The following is a 23666-nucleotide window of genomic DNA, read 5'->3' as shown; positions in this document are numbered from 1 at the left end:
TGGGATTAAAAAGTAATTTTAATGGAGATCCAGGTTAGGCCTACGCTGGATCTGTGTCCTGGAAACTGGCCCTGGGAGTCTAGCACAAATAAGTCACCATCTCCTCCCCGTCGTGTCTCTCCTTCTTCAGCTCCGGAGACGTTCACCTTAACTGTCCCTGATGGTCCAACCACGACCCTGTCTGGCTCCTCTGTCTCTCTACTCTGTCAAGTCTCACCTCTCTTCAATGTGGAGCCATTGGAGGTGCGCTGGTATCGTTCCAGTAACTTCCACAGTCCTGTCTTGTTGTACAAAGATCACAAGATCCAGGAGGCCCCTGTGGACCCCCGTTACAGGGGCAGGGTGTCTCTAACTGGGGGGCTGGAGAGAGGGAATGTGTCCCTGACACTGGAGAGAGTCACACTGGAAGACATGGGGGAGTATGTGTGCCAAGTCACCAGTGAACAGTGGTATGAAAAGGCCAGTGTCTTCCTCACAGTGAATGGTAAGGGTTATCTCTCAAATTGATGGTGAAACTGTGTATTGTGGTGTCACCCCCAAAGCACCTGATCCTAGATCAGCACTCCTACTCTGATATACTTCTGAATACAGGCCTAGTAGTCTTTGGTACCACAGAGTAAAAAAATAAATGGCAGTTACATTTGCCACCTCTCAGTTTACAATTGCATTAGGGGTACAGCCACTACAAACTTCAGCTGACTTTAGCCTTATATAACACCCCCCCCGGCACCCCCAAAAAAATATATGGAAGTCATAGGGGCATCCGTGTAATGTAAAATAATGGGCAAACCATCCTTTAAGTGATTTGAATTGTTTGGATGCCCCTATCACTCCCACTGCATTTTAGCTAGTAGTGGCTAAAGTTAGCTGGAGTTTGTAATGGTTGTTTAAAATAAAACCAAACCATACAATACAGTTTCTCCTGGCCCATAGACTACCTTGCGAGGAACCATCTAACATTACATTGTAAAATACATATCTTGCATTCTTCCAATTTATTCTGTCATTCAATCTGTGTCCTAATAGTTGTGGCGTATCCCCTTTTATCTGTCCATTAGTAACAGGTAGTGAACCAGTTCTCTCTGTTGCCGAAGCAAGAGGAGGAGGTGGTCAGGTGAACGTTACCTGTTTATCAGAGGGATGGTCACCACAACCTAAACTCACCTGGAGAAACAAAGATGGGACAGAGATCAGAAATGAACAAGAAGTGCTCAACACTTCTGGTAATTACATTTTGGTACTTCCTCACACTGTCTCTGCTCTGCTGACACAAATGTTCTTGTACCTGTGGTTTGGGTTAAAAATCTGACCTGGGTTGTGGTGTACTTTGTTACACTACTTTGTGTAAGTCAATGTTTACATTTTGATTTCCCCTCCCATCTTTCTGTATCAGATCCCCAGGGCTTGGTGAGTGTCAGTAGTTGGCTGCTGTACACTCCCTCATACTCCGATTGGCTTGCCTGTACAGTCTCTCTGTCTGAGGAGGCGAAGAGAGCGGGAAGAATTCTGCCACATATAAACACAGCTCCTACAGCTGTACCTGGTGAGTTAGTCTCCTACACAAACATCCTACCCACGATCAGATCCCTCTCTCCCGATCCCACAGACACTAGTTTAGAGGAGGATAAACATGTTGAAGAGGTGTCTACAGATTTCTTTTGCTAATTAATTTCACTGTGATGATGTTCTGATGATGTCATGTCTTAAGAGCTTTAGAGTCATTTGATCCATGTTGAGTCTCTGTGTGCAGGAGTCTCTAAAGAAGCCTACATTGTGACTCTGGTCCTGTTGGTCCTGTTTCTGGTCATCTGTGCTCTGTGCTCTGTCATCCTGTGGAAACGAAGAGGTATCTGGAATTCAGTCATATTAGTGTTTGTGATTTAATTATAAGAGCAAGATTTAACAGTAATAATAACCCTACAGAGAAATGTGTCATAAAAGATTTTGTCCATAAAATATCAAAACAATATTTTTATTTTTATTTAAGGGTCCATGTGGTCTTCATCCCGAAAGTCCAGAAACCGTTCAGGTAGTGTATTTCATCTGATAAATAAACTAAGAATGAAATATGAGTTATGACATAACATAAACAATGAGTTTATTTTATTTTAACAATTGTGTCTCTATATTTCAGATCAAACTGAGCTGGGACAGAGGCCAGCAGGTAATTGTTTCATTTTGATCTCTGGGTGAAAGGCTATCATAATATACATGCAACTAACTTATTTTTGAGAAAACCTTTCCATTGACACGAAGCCTGATATGCAGATATCTCAATAGGATTTGACTGTCCCTGTTCCACAATTCACCTTTTTACAATAACTTTCACATTTTCCATTCAACAGAGACAAAAAAACTAATTGAAGGTAATGTTCACTCATGATATACTGTATATGATATAATATAACTTTGATAATGTAGTAAACTGATTAATATTAACTAAATGTGCTCCGTTAGGGGCAGAAAACACAGTGCCGACACCTACTGAACAGAGAGCAGCTGGAAAAGAAGTTCATCTGGAAGGTAAAGTAATAGGAGAATGAATATATTACCTTTTTAATTGTATATTTTGATGATAATTTGTCTTAATCACAATTGGATTTGACTGTCCCAGTTCCACATTCACCTTTTTACAATGACTTTCACTTTTTCCATTCAACAGAGACAAAAAACCTAATTGAAGTTAATGTTCACTCATGATATACTGGATATGATATAATATAACTTTGATAATGTAGTAACCTGATGAATATCAATATTATTTAAATGTGCTCCGTTAGGGGCAGAAAACACAGGTCCGACACCTACCGACCAGAGAGCAGCTGGAAAAGAAGTTCATCTGGAAGGTAAAGTAAAATTTTAAAAAATGAATTACCTTCTTAACTGTGTAATTTGATGATCATTTGCCATTGATCATTTACCTGGGATAGGATTAAGTAATCCTTCTAACCCTCCCCCCCAAAAAGATATAGATGTACTATTGTAAAGTGGTTGTTCCACTGGATATCATAAGGTGAATGCACCAATTTCTAAGTCGCTCTGGATAAGAGCGTCTGCTAAATGACGTAAATATAAATGTAATATTCACAATAGGATTTGGCTGTCCCAGTTCCACATTCACCTTTTTACAATAACTTTCACCTTTTCCATTCAACAGAGACAAAAAACCTAATTGAAGGTAATGTCCACTCATCATATACTGTATATGATATAATATAATTTTGATAATGTAGTAAGCTGATGAATATCAATATTACCTGAATGTGATCCGTTAGGGGCAGAAAACACAGTGCCGACCCCTCCCAAACAGAGAGCAGCTGGAAATGAAGTTAATCTGGAAGGTAAAGGAGTTGGAGAATGAATAATTACACTTTAAATTGTATAATTTAATGATAATTTGACATAATCGCAATAGGATTTGACTGTCCCAGTTCCACATTCACCTTTATACAATAACTTTCACTTTTTCCATTCAGCAGAGACCAACAACTCCATTGAAGGTAATGTTCGCTATCGTGATATACACTATATAATGTATTATTATAACTTGGATAATAATGTAGTAGCCTAGTTTTGTATCAATAGAATATGTATGATAATGAATTGCAATATAATGACCAAAATGTGTTCTGTTAGAAGCAGAAAACACAGTGAAGACTCCTACCGAACACATATCATCTGGTAAGGAAGTTATTCTGAAAGCTAAAGTTATACTGGGGGAAAAATGCATTACCCTCTTTATTGTATAATTTACAGTGTTTACATTGTTCATAAAACTAAGTCTGCTGACATGTTGGAGTGCATTAAAACATTTATAATTTATACAATTTTTGGAAATTGATATTCAGGACACTCACAATTCACTTTTTTAAATGCAGATTTTCACCAGGTGAAAGGATTCAAAGGTTAAAATAAAATCCCAGTAGGACAGGAAAATTGTATGTTCATTAGATTATTATGATATACAGGTAACATCCTAAATAAAGGAAACCAACAAAGTGTCTTAATAGGGCATTGGGCCACAACGAGCTTCCAGGACTGCTTCAATGTGCATTGGCATGAATTCTACATAGGAATTTCAATATTACTTAAATGTGCTCCGTTAGGGGAAGAAAACTCAGTGCCGACACCTACTGAACAGAGAGCAGCTGGAAAAGAAGTTCATCTGGAAGGTAAAATAATAGGAGAACTAATATATTACGCCTTTAATTGTATAATTTAATGATAATTTGACATAATCTCAAAAGGATTTGAGCATCCCAGTTCCACATTCAAATTTTTACAATAACTTTCACCTTTTCCATTCAACATTGACAAAAACCTAATTGAATGTAATGTTCACTCATGATATACTGTATATGATATAATATAATTTTGATAATGTAATAACCTGATGAATATCAATATTACCTAAATGTGCTCCGTTAGGGGCAGAAAACACAGTGCCGACACCTACCGACCAGAGAGCAGCTGGAAAAGAAGTTCATCTGAAAAGTAAAGTAAAATAAAAAAAATGAATTACCTTCTTAACTGTGTAATTTGATGATCATTTGCCATTGATCATTTACCTGGGATAGGATTAAGTAATCCTTCTAACACTCCCCCCCCCCTCCCCCCCAAAAGATATAGATGTACTATTGTAAAGTGGTTGTTCCACTGGATATCATAAGGTGAATGCACCAATTTGTAAGTCGCTCTGGATAAGAGCGTCTGCTAAATGACGTAAATGTAAATGTAATATTCACAATTGGATTTTAATGTCCCAGTTCCACATTCACCTTTTTACAATAACTTTCACCTTTTCCATTCAACAGAGACAAAAAACCTAATTGAAGGTAATGTCCACTCATCATATACTGTATATAATATAATTTTGATAATGTAGTAAGGTGATGAATATCAATATTACCTAAATGTGCTCCGTTAGGGGCAGAAAACACAGTGCTGAGACCTACCGAACAGAGAGCAGCTGGAAAAGAAGTGAATCTGGAAGGTAAAGTAATTGGAGAACGAATAATTATGCTTTAAATTGTATAATTTAATGATAATTTGACATAATCGCAATAGGATTTGACTGTCCCAGTTCCACATTCACCTTTTTACAATAACTTTCACCTTTTCCATTCAACAGAGACAAAAAACCTAATTGAATGTAATGTTCACTCATGATGTACTGTATATGATATAATATAACTTTGACAATGTTTTTAGCCTGATGAATTTCAATATTACCTAAATGTGCTCCGTTAGTTGCAGAAAGCACAGTGGCGACACCTACCGACCAGAGAGCAGCTGGAAAAGAACTGAATCTGGGAGGTAAAGTAATATAAGAACAAATATATTACACTTTTAGTTGTATAATTTAATGATAATTTGACATAATCGCTGTAGGATTTGACCGTCCCAGTTCCACATTCAACTTTTTAAAATGACTTTCACTTTTTCCATTCAGCAGAGTCCAACAACTCCATTGAAGGTAATGTTCACTCATGATATACAGTATATGATGTATTATTATAACTTGGATAATAATGTAGTAGCCTAGTTTTGTATCAATAATTTATCATGATAATGATTTGCAATATAATGACCAAAATGTGCTCTGTTAGGAGCAGAAAACACAGTGAAGACTCCTACCGAACACATAGCATCTGGTAAAGAAGTTCATCTGAAAGCTAAAGTTATACTGGGGGGAAAAATGCATTACCCTCTTTATTGTATAATTTACAGTGTTTACATAGTTTTATGAACAAAGTCTGCTGACATGTTGGAGTGTATTAAACCATTTATAATTTATAACATTTTTGGAAATTGATATTCAGGACACTCACAATTCACTTTTTTCAATGCAGATTTTCACCAGGTGAAAGGATTCAAAGGTTAAAAAAAAATCACAGTAGGACAGGAAAATTGTATGTTCATTAGATTATTATGATATACAGGTAACAGCCTAAATAAAGGAAACCAACAAAGTGTCTTAATAGGGCATTGGGCCACAACGAGCTTCCAGGACATCTTCAATGCGCATTGGCATGGATTCTACATAGGCATTTCAATATTACTTAAATGTGCTCCGTTAGGGGAAGAAAACTCAGTGCCGACACCTACTGAACAGAGAGCAGCTGGAAAAGAAGTTCATCTGGAAGGTAAAGTAATAGGAGAACAAATATATTACCCTTTTAATTGTATAATTTGATGATAATTTCACATAATCGCAATGGGATTTGACTGTCCCAGTTCCACATTCACCTTTTTACAATAACTTTCACTTTTTCCATTCAGCAGAGACCAACAACTCCATTGAAGGTAATGTTCACTATCATGAAATACAGTATATGATGTATTATTATAACTTGGATAATAATGTAGTAGCCTAGTTTTGTATCAATAGAATATGTATGATAATGAAGTGCAATATAATGACCAAAATGTGTTCTGTTAGGAGCAGAAAACACTGTGAAGACTCCTACCGAACACATAGCATCTGGTAAAGAAGTTAATCTGAAAGGTAAAGTTATACTGGGGGGAAAATGCATTACCCTCTTTATTGTATAATTTACAGTGTTCATAAAACTAAGTCTGCTGACATGTTGGAGTGCATTAAACCATTTATAATTTATTCAATTTTTGGAAATTGATATTCAGGACACTCACAATTCACTTTTTTAAATGCAGATTGGCACCAGGTGAAAGGATTCAAAGGTAAATAAAAAATTGTGTGTTCATTAGATTATTACGATATACAGGTAACAGCCTAAATACAGGAAACCAACAAAGTGTCTTAATAGGGCGTTAGGCCACAACAAGCTGCCAGGACAGCTTCATTACGCATTAACACAGATTCTACAAGTGTCTGGAGCTCTCTTATTGATGGTGGTGGAAAACACTGTCTCAGGCGCTGCTCCAGAATCACCCATAAGTGTTCAATTGAGTTGAGATCTGGTGACTGAGATGGCCATGGCATATGGTTTACATTGTTTTCATGATTATCAAACCATTGTGACCACTCGTGCCCTATGAGGGAAGTGTCATTCTGTAAGAGACCCCTCCCATCAGGATAGAAATGCTTCAGCATAGGTTGAAGGTGATCACTCAGAATGGATGTGTAGTTATTGGCATATACCTGGCACTCTAAGGGGTTAAGTGGACCTAAACCATGCCAGGAAAAAGCACCTCACACCATAACAGAGACACCTGAAATCTAATTTACTCAAGTGTTTCTTTATTTTGGCAGTTTACCTGAAGGTCCACATTATCTGAAATCCTTACCAATCAATCCCATCATATTGTGTGAATGAAAGAAATCTTGTCTTTCTAGTTCCCTCAGAGAACATCATTCTGGATGAAAAGACTGCGCACCCTGCTATTAGAGTCACTCAACAAAAGCAGCGGGCTCATTACATGAAAGAAAAAGATACAGAAAACGCCTCTATTAGAATGCATCTCCATGTATTTTCTAAAGAGAGTTTCAGTTCAGGACAACACTATTGGGAAGTGAAGGTAAAGGATCAATCAACAGAAAAACGGTCATGGTATGTTGGTGTGGCCAGTGAAAATGTTGAGAGAAGATGTAATGTTCCTTTAACTCCACAGAATGGATTTTGGATTCTTTGTTTTGATAAAGAAAAAGGTTTCCATGTCAATACTGACCCTCAACCACCAATAACTGTGGAAGAGCTCACTATTGTGGGAGTGTTTCTAGACTGTGACAGACACACTCTGTCTTTTTATAATGTTGTTACAGAGTCACTTCTTTACACTTTTACTGATGTGAAGACATCAAACTACTTTCCTGTGCTCAGCCCGGGACGATGTGACAAAACCCCAATTAAAATAAATTGAATGCATACCAAAACCCCTTTCGCACCAGTGAGCCAAGTCGAGCTGTACTGCACTGGCCTGGTTAGTATAGGTTGGGCCAGCACGATAGTGTGAAAAGGGTCTGAGATGCAGGTGAAATTCATGTCAAATGAGACATGCATTATACACATTTTGTGTTATTCAGTGATACCAAGTTGTAACTTTGTGTATCTTTTTCTCCAAAAGTTTTCAGACGCCACAAGAAAAAGAGCACTAGTAATGGCATCTTTTGGTAGGCAATACTCCGCCATGGTTTGTTGAACAAACCCTATGGGAAAATGAATGGAGTTTTGGTAGGGTTTTTGGATAAACGTTGAAAATAAGGTCTGTGGTAAACACAGGTTTAGGAGCTAATCTTCATCAGCTAACGTCACTTCGATTTTTTTTTTTAAGCATTTATGTAATCAGAAAAAACACAAAGGCTTAATTCATAATATCCTTCAGTTAATAGGAACGTTATCTCAGATCAAAATGTATAACATCTCCTAAGCCTGTGTTAACCTCAGACGTTATTTTCTGCATTTATCCCAAAACCCTAATCTTTCCCCCTAAGAATGGCTGAACGAACCAAAACTTATACACATTTTTTAGGACTACAAGCTGGCGAGTTTTATAAAAATCAACCAAAAATCTTTAGCTTTTTTTCTATCTGTAGCTAGATTATAAATGTATACTGTGAAGCTACTGTAGTACAAGTTAGCAATATCCTTTGTTTTCTTGAATTCTGTTAAAATGTTGTCCCAATTAATAAATGACTAATCTGTTGATAAAGTTTTGTTGTTGAATGTTTGAATGTTCTGAACAAAAATATAAATGCAACAATTTCAAAGATTTTACTTAGTTACAGTTCATATCAGGAAATAAGTCAATTGAAATACATTCATTAGGTCCTAATCTATGGATTTCACATGACTGGAATACAGATATGCATCTGTTAGTCATATATCTTAAAAAAAACGTAGGGGCATGGATCAGAAAATCTGTCAGTATCGGGTGTGACCACCATTTGCCTCATGCAGCGCGACATCTCCTTCGCATAGAGTTGATCAGGCTGTTGATTGTGGCCTGTTGTCCCACTCCTCTTCAATGGCACAATGGCAGTGCGAAGTTGCTGGATATTGGCGGGAACTGGAACACCCTGTTATCGACCAAGAGTATCCTAAACTTGCTCGATGGGTGACATGTCTGGTGAGTATGTAGGCCATGGAGGAACTGGGACAAGATCCTGAGGCACATTGTCGTGCCATTCATCCGCCGCCATCACCTTGTTTCAGCATGATGATGCACGTCGCAACGATCTGTACACAACTCTTGGAAGCTGAAAATGTCCCAGTTCTTTCATATGGCTTTGGATAAAAGCATCTGTTAAATGGCATACATATTACTCTAAAACATTTTAAGGATGGCCCAACCTCTTTCCCGGACTTCAACTTTCCTCAAAATGCTATGCTGCAGGATGACACGTGAACTAAAGTGCCTTTTAAAATCCATTAAAAAAAATACATATTATTCATTTCTCTGTTTTGTTTTTCCATGTTCCCCAGTTTTTTCACACTTTTTTAACAGAAAAAAAACAATTTGTTTTTCTATGTTCACAACAATGCTTTAACTATATCAGTGGACCACTTTTGAGATATGGGAAAAATCTAAGAAACTTAGTGTAGCTGTCCTTTAATTCCCCTTTAACACATGCATGTTCAGCTGAAGGCAAGAAACAGCGCCTAGTTTATTTTAAGACTTTCAAATCATAATCACACACCTCATGTAGCCTAGCCCATGGGCCTATATGTTTAGATAGAGTTTCTATCACAACTAAAGTGATAAAATAACTTCTTAAAATAAGCACATTCATCTGCTTTACCACAGGTTTAGAGCCTAACTGGCATACACACAGTTGAAGTCGGAAGTTTACTTATTATTATTTTTTTCACCTTTATTTAACCAGGTAGGCTAGTTGAGAACAAGTTCTCATTTGCAACTGCGACCTGGCCAAGATAAAGCAAAGCAGTTCGACGCATACAACAACACAGAGTTACACATGGAATAAACAAATATACAATCAATAATACAGTAGAAAAAGTATATACAGCATGTGCAAATGAGGTAGGATAAGGGAGGTAAGGCAATAAATAGGCCATGGTGGTGAAGTAATTACAATATAGCAATTTAAACACTGGAATGGTAGAATGTGCAGAAGATGAATGTGCAAGTAGAGATACTGGGGTGCAAAGGAGCAAGATAAATAAATAAATACAGTATGGGGAGTAGTTGGATGGGCTATTTACAGATGGGCAATGTACAGGTACAGTGATCTGTGAGGTGTTCTGACAGCTGGTGCTTAAAGCTTGTGAGGGAGATATGAGTCTCCAGCTTTAGTGATTTTTGAAGTTCGTTCCAGTGAGAGAGCTGGAATTAGAGGCGGCCAAAGGAAGAATTGGACTTGGGGTTGACCAGTGAGATATACCTGCTGGAGTGCGTGCTACGGGTGGGTGCTGCTATGGTGACCAGTGAGCTGAGATAAGGCAGGGCTTTACCTAGCAGAGACTTGTAGATGACCTGGAGCCAGTGGGTTTGACGATGAGTATGAAGCGAGGGCCAGCCAACTAGAGCGTACAGGTCGCAGTGGTGGGTAGTATATGGGGCTTTGGTGACAAAACAGATGGCACTGTGATAGACTGCATCCAATTTGTTGAGTAGAGTGTTGGAGGCTATTTTGTAAATGACATCGCCGAAATCGAGGATAGGTAGGATGGTCAGTTTTACGAGGGTGTTTGGCAGCATGAGTGAGGGATGCTTTGTTGTGAAATAGGAAGCCAATTCTAGATTTCATTTTGGATTGGAGATGTTTAATGTGAGTCTGTAAGTTGAGTTTACAGTGTAACCAGACACCTAGGTATTTGTAATTGTCCACATATTCTAAGTCAGAACTGTCCAGAGTAGTGATGCTGGACGAGTGGGCGGGTGTGGGCAGCGATCGGTTGAAGAGCATGCATTTAGTTTTACTTACATTTAAGAGCAGTTGGAGGCCACAGGAGAGTTGTATGGCATTGAAGCTCGTCTGGAGGTTAGTTAACACAGTGTCCAAAGAAGGGCCAGAGGTATACAGAATGGTGTCATCTGCGTAGAGGTGGATCAAATAATTACCAACAGCAAGAGCGACATCATTGATGTACACAGAGAAGAGAGTCGGCCCAAGAATTGAACCCGTTGGCACCCCCATAGAGACTGCCAGAGGTCCGGACAACAGGCCCTCCGATTTGACACACTGAACTCTATCAGAGAAGTAGTGAGTGAACCAGGCGATGCAATCATTTGAGAAACCAAGGCTGTTGAGTCTGCCAATAAGAATGTTGTGATTGACAGAGTCAAAATCCTTAGCCAGGTCGATGAATACGGCTGCACAGTAATGTCTCTTATCAACGGCGGTTATGATATCGTTTAGGACCTTGAACGCGGCTGAGGTGCACCCATGACCAGCTCTGAAACCAGATTGCATAGCAGAGAAGGTACGGTGGGATTCGAAGTGGTCGGTAATATGTTTGTTTACTTGACTTTCAAAGATCTAAGAAAGTCAATGTAGGATAGATATAGGTCTGTAGCAGTTTGGGTCTAGAGTGTCTCCCCCTTTGAAGAGGGGGATGACCGCAATCAATTCCATATGGTGTCCAGGGCACAGCTGGGGGCAGAGGGTGGTCTATAGCAAGTAGCAACGGTGAGAGACTTGTTTCTGGAAAGGTGGATTTTTACAAGTTAAAGCTCGAATTGTTTGGGTACAGACCTGGATGGTAAGACAGAACTCTGCAGGCTATCTCTGCAGTAGATTGCAACCCCACCCCCTTTGGCAGTTCCATCTTGTTTGAAAATGTTCTAGTTAGCGATGGAAAATTCAGGGTTTTTGGTAGTCTTCCTAAGGCAGGATTCAGACACGGCTAGGACATCCGGGTTGGCAGAGTGTGCTAAAGCATGAATAAAACAAAGTTAGGGAGGAGGCTTCTAATGTTAACATGCATGAAACCAAGGCGTTTACGGTTACAGAAGTCAACAAATGAGAGCACCTGGGGAGTGGAGCCAGGCACTGCAGGGCCTGGATTAACCTTTACATTACCAGAGGAACAGAGGAGTAGGTTAAGGGTACGGCTAAAGGCTATCAGAACTGGTCGTCTATTACGTTCAGAACAAAGAGTAAAAGAAGCAGGTTTCTGAGCGCGATAGAATAGATTCAAGGCATAATGTACAGACAAAGGTATGGTAGGATGTGAGTACATTGGAGGTAAACCTAGACATTGAGTAATGATAAGAGAGATATTGTCTCTAGAGACGTTTAAACCAGGTGATGTCACCGCGTATGTGGGAGGTGGAACTAAATGGTGGGTTAAGGCATATTGAGCAGGGCTAGAGCCTCTACAGTGAAATAAGACAATAATCACTAACCAGGACAGTAATGGACAAGGCATATTTATATTAGGAAGAGGCATGCGTAGCCGGGTGATCAATAGGGGTCCAGTGAGTGGATGGGCTGGCTGGAGACATGGCGATTCAGATAGCTAGCAGGCCGGGGCTAGCTAGCAAGCTACCAGAAAGACGTCTCGATGGAGGAAAGTCTGTTTTAGCCTCCGTGTGCGGTGACGTCGATAGACCAGTTGTGATGGATAGTAGGGTTCCGAGTAGCAGAGGGGTCCAAGTCCAATTGGCAAAATAGGTATAGTGGCCCAAGAAATTGGCCGATGGATCTATACAGCTAACAGTCCAATATGCTCTAGACAGCTAACGGGCCGCGGCTAGCAGATGGGCATTCAGGGGACGTCGCGATGTAGAGGCCAGTTGAGTACCCCCCGGAGCAGATTACATCGTAGTCCAGTCGTGAAGGCTCGGTGGGGTTCCGTGCCCCGTACCGGCAGTAGAAGGGGTCCGGGTATTGTAGCCCAGGAGTGGCTGATGGGCCTCTTTAGCTATCTGGGATAAAGGGCCTAGCATGGGCTAGCTCCAGGCTAATTTGTGCTTGCTTCGGGACCGACGTTAGCCGGAGTAGTCACTCGGATAGCAGCAAGCTAGCTGCGATGATCCAGGTGAAAATGACCAGAGCTTGCGGTTTGAATCTGGGGATATGGAGAAAAAAAAGGTCCGGTATGCTCTGGTTTGAGTCGCGTTGTTCGAGGTAAATAAAAATACTTTTGAAAAAACAGATACACATTACATTGGGTGAGGCGGGTTGCAGGAGAGTATTTTGAAGTTTAGGTTTAGAAAGAAATATAAAAAAGATATGCGAAGAAAAATATATAAAAATATATATATATATATCTGATTGCCAACAACAGTGATTTCAAGTCTGTATGTAGGCAGCAGCCCCACTCTGTTAGTGATGGCTGTTTAACAGTCAGATGGCCTTGAGATATTAGCAATTTTATTAGCAATTTTTCTGTCTCTCGGTCCCAGCTTTGATGCACCTGTACTGACCATGCCTTCTGGATGGTAGTGGGGTGAACAGGCAATGGCTCGGGTGGTTGTTGTCCTTGATGATATTCTTGGCCTTCCTGTGACATCGGGTGCTGTAGGTGTCCAGGAGGGCAGGTAGTAACTTTCCACCTTCTCCACTTCTCCACACCCCCCATCGATGTGGATGGGGGGTGCTCCTTCTGCTGTTTCCTGAAGTCCACGATCATCTCCTTTGTTTTGTTGATGTTGAGTGAGAGGTTGTTTTCCTGACACCACACTCCGAGTGCCCTCGCCTCCTCCCTATAGGCTGTCTCATTGTTGTTGGCAATCAAGCCTACCACTGTTGTGTCGTCTGCAAACTTGATGATTGAGTTGGAGGCGTGCATGGCCACGCAGTCATGGGTGAACAGGGGGTACAGGAGGGGGCTGAGCACGCACCCTTGTGGGGCCCCAGTGTTGAGGATCAGCGAAGTGGAGATGTTGTTTCCTATCTTCACCACCTGGGGGGCGGCCCGTCAGGAAGTCCAGGACCCAATTGCACAGGGCGGGGTTGAGACCTTGGGCCTCAAGCTTAATGATGAGCTTGGAGGGTACTATGGTGTTGAATGCTGAGACATAGTCAATGAACAGGTATTTCTCTTGTCCAGGTGGGATAGGGCAGTGTGCAGTGTGAAGTGTGATGGCGATTGCGTCATCTGTGGGCCTATTGGGGCGGTTCGCAAATTGAAGTGGGTCTAGGGTGACAGGTAAGGTGGAGGTTATAGGATCCTTGACTTGTCTCTCAAAGGACTTCATGATGACAGAAGTGAGTTCAACGGGGCGATAGTAATTTAGTTCAGTTATCTTTGCCTTCTTGGGAATTGGAACAATGGTGGCCATCTTGAAGCATGTGGGGACAGCAGACTGGGATAGGGAGAGATTGAATATGTTCGTAAACACACCAGCCAGCTGGTCTGCGCATTCTCTGAGGACGCGGCCGCCGTCTGGGCCGGCAGTCTTGCGAGGGTTAACACGTTTAAATGTTTTACTCACGTTGGCCACAGAGAAGGAGAGCCCACAGTCCTTGGTAGCGGGCCACGTAGGTGGCACTGTATTATCCTCAAAGCGGGCAAAGAAGGTGTTCAGTTTGTCTGGAAGCAAGACGTTGTTGTCAATGACGTGGCTGGTTTTCTTTTTGCAGTCCGTGATTGTCTATAGACCCTGCCACATACATCTCACGTCTGAGCCATTGAATTGCGACTCCACTGTCTCTATACTCTTGTTTGATTGCCTTGCGGAGGGAATAACTACACTGTTTGCATTCGGTCATATTCCCAGTCAACTTTCCATGGTTAAATGCGGTGGTTCGCACTTTCAGTTTTGCGTGAATGCCACCATCTATCCATGGTTTCTGGTTAGGGTAGGTTTTAATAGTCACAGTGAGTACAACATCGCCGATGCACTTCCTTATAAACTCACTCACCGAATCAGCGTATAGATCAATATTATCTATAGGCTACCCGGAACATGTCCCAGTCCATGTGATCAAAACAATTTTGAAGCGTGGATTCCGATTGGTCAGACCGGTGTTGAATAGTCCTTGTCACGGGTACATCCTGTTTAAGTTACTGCCTATAGGAAGGGAGGAGCAATGATTACAGCTTTGAGTCTTTTTGGGTAAGTCGCATAAGAGCTTTGCACACCTGTATTGTGCAATATTTGCCCATTATTCTTTTCAAAATTCTTCAAGCTCTGTCAAGGTGTTGGGGATCATGGCTAGACAGCAATTTTCAAGTCTTGCCATAAATTATCATGCAGATTTAAGTCAAAACTGTAACTTAGCCTCTCAGGAACATTCATTGTCTTCTTGGTAAGCTACTCCATTGTAGATTTGGCTTTGTGTTGTAGGGAATATTTGAAAGCTGAATTCCTCTCCCAGTGTCTGGTGTAAAGCATACTGAAGCAGGTTTTCCTCTATGATTTTTGGCTGTGCTTAGCTCCATCACATTTATTTTCATCCTGAAAAACTCCCCAGACTTTGCCGATGTCAAGCATTCCATACCATGAAGCAGCCACCTCCATGCTTGAAAGTAAGGAGGCAGTTTTTCAGTGATGTGTTGGATTTACTCCAAACAAGGCTTTGCATTGAGCCCTGTAGTGTATTCATTAGCTGTGTTTTTTTTCAGTATTACATGAGTGCCTTGTTCCATACATTTGCAGGTTTGGGATTTTTTTTAAATTCTGTATATTTGTATTCTTCTTTTCACTCTGTCATTTAGGTCATTGTTGTGGAGTCACTACGATGTTGTTGATCCATCCTCAGTTTTCTCCAATCACAGCCATTGAACTCTGTAGCTGTTTTAAAATCACCAATGGCCTCATGGTGACATCCCTAAGGAGTTTTCTTTCTGTTCTGCAGCTCAGGTCAGAAGGATGACTGCGTATTTGATGTGTCTGGGTGGTTTAATACATCATCCACAGCATAATTATTAGCTTGACCATGCAGATATGTTCAATGTCTGATTTGTTATTGTTGCCCATCTACCAATCACTGCCCTTCTTAACGAGGCTTTTGAAAAGCTCTCTGGCCTTTGTAGTTGAATCTGTGCTTGAAATTCAATATTTGACTGAGGGACCTTACCGATGTTTGTATGAAAAATCATGACACCCCTGTTATTTCACACAGAGCGTCTAACTTATTATGTGATTGGTTAAGCTAAATGTTGCTTTTGAACTCAGTTAGGCTTGCCTAAACAAAGGGGGTGAATACTTATGCAATGACTATGTTCTATAGACACTGTATCCAAATATCCACTCACCCCCACAAAACTGAGGTGAACATGCTTAGGAAGCCCATCTGTGTTTTACAAGGCTTTTACAAGAATTTGGTCCATGTTGAATATCTGTGTGCAGGAGCCTGGAAAGAAGCTTTCATTGTGACTTTGGTCCCGTCTCTGCTCCTTCTCTGTGCTCTGTCAACTGTGGTCTGCATTCTGCTCAAACATCTAGGTATGAAACACATTCTTGTCATTAACATCAATATATGTCAATGATAATAACATTACTGTATAGAGATTTGTAAACAAAGAATTTTTTTGGAAAACCTTTCAACAGTCGTTCTTGTTATCTTTCAGGGTCTTGCACGCTGTTTTCATCACAGAAAATTAAAAACCATACAGATTGTAAATATGTGAAATCTCATCAGTGTGATGAAATTAGATGTGACACGTTGTAACATAAAACATGATTGATTTTATATTAACATGATTTTGTTTGTGGCTTTGTTTTTCAGATCAAATTAAGCTTGTACAGAGTAAATCAGGTAAGCTAACTGTTTCATTCTGGATACATTCTTGTGGGAGATATTCTCATATGACTCGAACTCAAATTTCTAAGTCGAATATCTCAAATTGAGATTTGACTCTGGTTTAACAATTTATTCATATTTTTACACTGTCTTGAATTTTCACTCAACAGAGACAAAAATACTTTAAGGTAATTAATGAATATTACTGATGGCATAACATTGATAATCATGCCTAATTTCTTAGATTGGTTTGCAATATATTTACCTAAGTATGTGTATTATGAATGTGCCCTGTTAGGGACAGAAAACTCTAAGGAGAAATGACCCGTCAAAGAAGGAATTCATCTCGAATGTAAAAATGTTTAACATTATTTTCCTACACAATCTTCATTGTAACATCTACGTTTTACATTTACTTGGTATTTGTTTGTATGCAGATTAGCGCCAGGTGAAAGGATTCAAAGGTAGGAAAAACAATCTATGAAAAAATTGTTACAGGTTTTTGTTTACGTTTAGGGAAAGTTCAACTTAAATGTTAGATGGTTCCTTAGTCTACGAGCCAGGATAAACTGTGATCCATGGTAATACGGGAGAGATAGGGGCATGCAGTGGCCAAATCACCATTAATGGGGCAATCAGCAGTTGCTACTTCAATTTTTTGACTTATAAATTAATGATATGTACCCATAGATATTTGAAGAATATCACTTATAAATGCCTCATGAGCTTAGTTCAACTGTCATACCCCATCAGAACCCCAAATATACAGCTTGTTTTTACTACAATGTTTATAAACAAAGAAGAAAAAAACATTGTTAAAAGTAGAATTTTGATATCATGGATGGTCAATCCTTGCATTCGTACAGCTCTGCTTATGAATTTGAGAGTGGTTAAATTTCTCCAGCCCCATTCCTCAGCTTTTTACTGAACCAGGAGTGGGGAGCCCGCTTGGTTATTGTTTCTACTGCAGTTGAATAATAGGGCTGAATATTGATTTCCGCCTAAATAGACATACCCAAATGTAATTATTTTTCATGAAGTGGCCATAAACAAAAACTGGTAATGTTGCATAGTTTTAGAAACGTCTGGAACTCCTTTCTGGTAAACATTTCTATAAATTGTGTACTCACTTTTGAGGACATAGTACAAATATTATGGAAATATGAAAAGATTTTCCTATCCAACAAAAGTGGGGAAATAGAGCTTGAAATGACTGAAATGCTTTCTAAATATAGTAACAATCAAAATATAAATGACTTAGTATAAGATTTCACATCTCTTATAACTGTAAAATAAATATGATCATACTTAGACAGTCTGCCTACAGATTTTGTTTTACTAAACGCCCACTGAGTAGCGCACAGACCATTCAAATGTGTGCAGACTCGTTACAACTTCAGCTTTACTTCTTCAGGATTGGTGTCCCTTCCACGGGACGGTTGAGCTAACGAAGGCTAATGCGATTAGCATGAGGTTGTCAGGAACAAGAACAATTCCCAAGACATAGACATATCTGATATTGGCAAAAAGCTTAAATTCTTGTTCATCAAACTGCACTGTCCAATTTACAGTAGCTAATACAGTGAAAGAATACCATTCTATTGTTTGAGGAGAGTGCACATTTTTGAACATGAAAAGTTATTAATAAACAAATTAGGCACATTTGGGCAGTCTTGATACAACATTTTGAGCAGAAATGCAATGGTTTATTGGATCAGTCTAAAACTTTGCACATACACTGCTTCCATCTAGTGGCCAAAATCTAAATTGCACCTGGGCTGGAATAATACATTATTGCCTTTCTCTTGCATTTCAAAGATGATTGTACAAATAAAATACAAATGAACAGTTGTTTTTTTCTTCGCATTATCTTTTACCAGATCTATTGTGTTCTCCTACATTTCTTTCACATGTCCACAAACTTCAAAGGGTTTCCTTTCAAATGGTACCAAGAATATGCATATCCTTGCTTCAGGGCCTGAGCTACAGGCAGTTAGATTTGGGTATGTCATTTCAGGCGAAAATTGAAAAAAAGGGCTGGATCCTTCTTAAGCACAAAGTGATTTCATCTGTCTGTTGCCAAGAGAAAGTGATCTTAGTTCAATTCCATGAAATGTTCATGTTTAGATCTCTAAATCCAGCTGAGAATATCACAGCGAGATGAAAGTAGTACTGTTGCATTCGCAAGATTCTCTCGTTTCATAAACATATTGCAAGCACAGCTGTGAGTTTCACAGACATAGGACATATATCCTTGATGTACACTGTAATTCAACTGTTTCACAGACACAGGAAATTGTTCATATGACTGGATAGGCCAGAAAATGTGATACGTCCCTCCCTATGCGCAAATATGGGGTCTGAAACCTGACATTCAAGTCAGCTCAGCTGGAAGAGTGGGAACGGAGAGCAGAGATGGGGCTTTCTTGCACTATAGGCAAATATTTTTTATAACTAACTCAAAATAGAGCAGAGCCTGTCGTTTGCAATGGGAGCAATGAATCATAGTGGGCAGAACAAGCAAGGAGGTGGGTTGAGCCAAGCAGAGCTAGTGAGATCCTATTGGTGCGTTCTAGCATTTATTTGCATATTTCCGTTAGCGTTATTTAACGCCTACTCTGAAGTGCGCGTGTGCAATAACTAAATTCGCACTTGAGTGTAGTGTTGATGGTACAGTAGGGTATTTGTTTACTTTTTATTTTTTTCAAGCAAAGTACAAGGGAGTTGTACTCCAGTCTAGTAGGTGGCGGTAATGCTACATTTATTGGATGCCAACTGCCGTTAAACCTCAAAGAAGAATGAGAGACGACTCATCTTCATGTAATTTTTTTCATTGAGAAATACCAAACATCTTAGTTAGATGTATTGCACGACTAAGATCTCCTCTGCAAAAACTTGAAATGTAATGACAGATTTAGTGAGTCATCTTAGATTAATTCTGACTATTTTGAGGAAGTGTATACTGGCTACGATGTCTCAAAATGGTTTTTAAGGGAGTATACGAGGACACTCATTTGGTTCAAACGTAAGCATGCTGACGCCTTAAGACATGGTACCCTACGACATTCACAGAGAGCTTTGTACACCCAAATGTCTGTTGGAACCGGTCCAGAACCACTAAAAGTCCCCCCAAAAAACGAATCATTTTGTTGATTGGCCATGCAATCATGTTGATTACTTCCCTTTTATTGGGATAGTTATTTTGGCAATGAGGCCCTTTATCGACTTCGCCAGAGTCAGATACCATTTTAATGTCTCCTTCCAGTATGAAATAAGTTTGAGGAAGTTTCGCAAGCTAATGCTAAGTAGCGTTAGCGCAATGACTGAAAGTGTACAGGAACAGCTAAATAAAAGGTCCTAATTGCCAAAATCCCAAACTATCCCTTTAAGATAATTATTAAGTAGGCCTAGATCACACTACTTACAAATCTTAATATTGAATGTCAATGAATAAAACCATATTCTCTTCCCTCAGAGAACATTACTATGGATGAAAAAAAACTGCTCACAGTGCTATTAGAGTGACTCAAGAAGGAAAGACAGCTCAGTACATCAAAGAAAAAGAAACTATGAAATCTTCCGATCAAAGGCATCCTCATGTATTGGCTAATCAGGGTTTCAGATCAGAACAACACTACTGGGGAAGTTAAGGTGAGGGATGAAACAGAAGATAAAGCAGTGGGTGACTGTGGGCAACTGTCATGGTATGTTGGTGTGGCCAGATATAATGCTGAGAGAACATCTACAGTCCCTGTAACACCTCATTATGAAGAAGGAAAGGGTTTCCATGTCAATACTGACCCTCTAACCTCAGTACCTGTGAGAGAAGATCTCTCTATGGTAGGAGTGTTTCTAGACTGTGATAAACACTCTGTCGTTTTATAATGTTGATACAGTCACATATCTACACTTTTTGGAATGTGGTGACCCCAAATCAAAGTTTATTTGTCACGTGCGCCGAATACAACAGGTGTAGACTTTACAGTGAAATGCTTACTTACAGGCTCTAACCAATAGTGCAAAAAAAGGTATTAGGTGAACAATAGGTAAGTAAAGAAATAAAACAACAGTAAAAAGACAGTGAAAAAAAGTAGCGAGGCTACATACAGACACCGGCTAGTCAGGCTGATTGAGGTAGTATGTACATGTAGATATGGTTAAAGTGACTATGCATATATGATGAACAGAGAGTAACGGTAGCGTAAAGAGTGGTTGGCAGGTGGTGGGTGGCAGGACACAATGCAGATAGCTCGGTTAGCCAATGTGCGGGAGCACTGGTTGGTCGGGCCAATTGAGGTAGTATGTACATGAATGTATAGTTAAAGTGACTATGCATATATGATAAACAGAGAGCAGCAGCAGCGTGTTCAGCCCAGTCCTGGACAACATGACCCACACCCAATAACAATATTGGATGAAAACTAAGAGACGCGGGTTAAAACATGTCACATGTCCAACAATACTGCTCATCAATAGAACAGACATGTTAAAGACAGGAACACGTGGTCAGAGATATAGTTTTTGACATGAGTGTTATTCAGTGATTCCCAGGTGTATATGGTTTGTCGTCTGAGGCACAAGGGTATTCAAAACCACTACAATTGTTCAACTTGTTGTTACTTGTAGTGAGATTATTGATGTACACTGTAATTCAACTGTAATAAAAGCTAGCAGTATCATATTCTTTAATTCTGTTGAAAGGTATTTAGATAATGATGTCCTCCTGTTAAAAAATGTAATATGCTTAAATAAATTAATATCAAGAGTACAAGACTGACAGCTAAATATTTTCCATTTACCATGGTGTCCTGTCAGCTGCCACAATACAGCTTTGGTTTCAGATTCCAATGCTACACCTCCTTGTGGTCTAGTTAGTGCACTGTACCGCGTGCATTGGACAGCAGCATGTCCCAATCAGATGGAGAACATATGCTGGTTGTGCACTAAGGACAGCTCTCCTTTATAAAGGTCATACACATTTGCCTGTTGGCTAATACAAGCAAAGTATAGCCTCGACGGTTTTGAATTTGTTATTGACGTAATTTTGATCAATTACATGAAATAGTTATGTTTTGTAAAACTATTTGAAAAACAACAGATGATCGGATTACTCAATACAATGACAAAATTCAAAAATCAAGACTGCTTTTAACCAACATGCATGTCTACCGGCTTTAGAATGGAGACCTGTCCTTAGCTAGTATGATCTAAGAAGTACATGTATATTTTTCAGTTTTCCATCACTTGCATTGATTGTTAGCTAGCTGTGATTAAAGTTAGCAGAAATTTGTAATGGTTATGTAAAGAAAACAACCATGGATTGCAGTTTCTCCTGGTCCATAGACTACTTTCAGGAAAAGGAACCATCTAACATCAAGTTGTAAAATAGTGAACTACTCCTTTAAGATGAATGCGCTAACAATAAGTCGCTCTGGATAAAAGCATCTGATAAAAGACTAAAATGTCAATGTAGATGAACATGATTTGATATTCCATTGTTTGTCTGAGTTAAATGCAAAAATAATACTAATACAAAAAATGTACTTACATTTACATTTACATTTAAGTCATTTAGCAGACGCTCTTATCCAGAGCGACTTACAAAATGGTGCATTCACCTTATGATATCCAGTGGAACAACCACTTTACAATAGTGCATCTAAATCTTTTAAGGGGGGGGGTTAGAAGGATTACTTTATCCTATCCTAGGTATTCCTTAAAGAGGTGGGGTTTCAGGTGTCTCCGGAAGGTGGTGATTGACTCCGCTGTCCTGGCGTCGTGAGGGAGCTTGTTCCACCATGGGGGTGCCAGAGCAGCGAACAGTTTTGACTGGGCTGAGCGGGAACTGTGCTTCCTCAGAGGTAGGGGGGCCAGCAGGCCAGTGGTGGATGAACGCAGTGCCCTTGTTTGGGTGTAGGGCCTGATCAGAGCCTGAAGGTATGGAGGTGCCGTTCCCTTCACAGCTCCGTAGGCAATCACCATGGTCTTGTAGCGGATGCGAGCTTCAACTGGAAGCCAGTGGAGAGAGCGGAGGAGCGGGGTGACGTGAGAGAACTTGGGAAGGTTGAACACCAGACGGGCTGCGGCGTTCTGGATGAGTTGTAGGGGTTTAATGGCACAGGCAGGGAGCCCAGCCAACAGCGAGTTGCAGTAATCCAGACGGGAGATGACAAGTGCCTGGATTAGGACCTGCGCCGCTTCCTGTGTGAGGCAGGGTCGTACTCTGCGAATGTTGTAGAGCATGAACCTACAGGATCGGGTCACCGCCTTGATGTTAGTGGAGAACGACAGGGTGTTGTCCAGGATCACGCCAAGGTTCTTAGCACTCTGGGAGGAGGACACAAGGGAGTTGTCAACCGTGATGGCGAGATCATGGAACGGGCAGTCCTTCCCCGGGAGGAAGAGCAGCTCCGTCTTGCCGAGGTTCAGCTTGAGCTGGTGATCCGTCATCCACACTGATATGTCTGACAGACATGCAGAGATGCGATTCGCCGCCTGGTTATCAGAAGGGGGAAAGGAGAAGATTAATTGTGTGTCGTCTGCATAGCAATGATAGGAGAGACCATGTGAGGATATGACAGAGCCAAGTGACTTGGTGTATAGCGAGAATAGGAGAGGGCCTAGAACAGAGCCCTGGGGGACACCAGTGGTGAGAGCGCATGGTGCGGAGACAGATTCTCGCCACGCCACCTGGTAGGAGCGACCTGTCAGGTAGGACGCAATCCAAGCGTGGGCCGCGCCGGAGATGCCCAACTCGGAGAGGGTGGAGAGGAGGATCTGATGGTTCACAGTATCAAAGGCAGCAGATAGGTCTAGAAGGATGAGAGCAGAGGAGAGAGAGTTAGCTTTAGCAGTGCGGAGAGCCTCCGTGACACAGAGAAGAGCAGTCTCAGTTGAATGCCCAGTCTTGAAACCTGACTGATTAGGATCAAGAAGGTCATTCTGAGAGAGATAGCAGGAGAGCTGGCCAAGGACGGCACGTTCAAGAGTTTTGGAGAGAAAAGAAAGAAGGGATACTGGTCTGTAGTTGTTGACATCGGAGGGATCGAGTGTAGGTTTTTTCAGAAGGGGTGCAACTCTCGCTCTC

The 23666-nt window shown here is 40.5% G+C and overlaps 1 protein-coding gene across 49 annotated transcripts in view; it reads left to right on the top strand.

The window, feature by feature from the left end:
- Positions 1 to 23666, top strand: part of LOC106602685 (butyrophilin subfamily 2 member A1) — a 112687-nt gene that overhangs the window by 2060 nt on the left and 86961 nt on the right. For 22 of the 49 annotated variants that reach the window (XM_045716730.1, XM_045716717.1, XM_045716715.1 and 19 more), the window contains exons 3-23: positions 131 to 484; positions 1059 to 1223; positions 1394 to 1543; positions 1751 to 1846; positions 1988 to 2029; positions 2135 to 2164; positions 2346 to 2366; positions 2458 to 2523; positions 2781 to 2846; positions 3158 to 3178; positions 3276 to 3341; positions 3477 to 3500; positions 3637 to 3681; positions 4107 to 4172; positions 4429 to 4494; positions 4815 to 4835; positions 4928 to 4993; positions 5251 to 5316; positions 5453 to 5476; positions 5610 to 5673; positions 6079 to 6146. In XM_045716730.1, coding sequence (XP_045572686.1) covers positions 412 to 484; positions 1059 to 1223; positions 1394 to 1543; positions 1751 to 1846; positions 1988 to 2029; positions 2135 to 2164; positions 2346 to 2366; positions 2458 to 2523; positions 2781 to 2846; positions 3158 to 3178; positions 3276 to 3341; positions 3477 to 3500; positions 3637 to 3681; positions 4107 to 4172; positions 4429 to 4494; positions 4815 to 4835; positions 4928 to 4993; positions 5251 to 5316; positions 5453 to 5476; positions 5610 to 5673; positions 6079 to 6146 — 1306 coding nt within the window. In that variant the 5' untranslated portion in view covers positions 131 to 411. The remainder of the gene's footprint in view (positions 1 to 130; positions 485 to 1058; positions 1224 to 1393; positions 1544 to 1750; positions 1847 to 1987; positions 2030 to 2134; positions 2165 to 2345; positions 2367 to 2457; positions 2524 to 2780; positions 2847 to 3157; positions 3179 to 3275; positions 3342 to 3476; positions 3501 to 3636; positions 3682 to 4106; positions 4173 to 4428; positions 4495 to 4814; positions 4836 to 4927; positions 4994 to 5250; positions 5317 to 5452; positions 5477 to 5609; positions 5674 to 6078; positions 6147 to 23666) is intronic. The other 27 variants (XM_045716694.1, XM_045716691.1, XM_045716684.1 and 24 more) reach the window with 27 other exon arrangements.

The sequence above is a fragment of the Salmo salar genome, chromosome ssa04 (genome assembly GCF_905237065.1).
Source record: "Salmo salar chromosome ssa04, Ssal_v3.1, whole genome shotgun sequence".
NCBI lineage: Eukaryota > Metazoa > Chordata > Actinopteri > Salmoniformes > Salmonidae > Salmo > Salmo salar.
The sequence above is the reverse complement of the archived record's forward strand: the minus strand, read 5'-3'. Positions and strand labels throughout refer to the sequence as shown.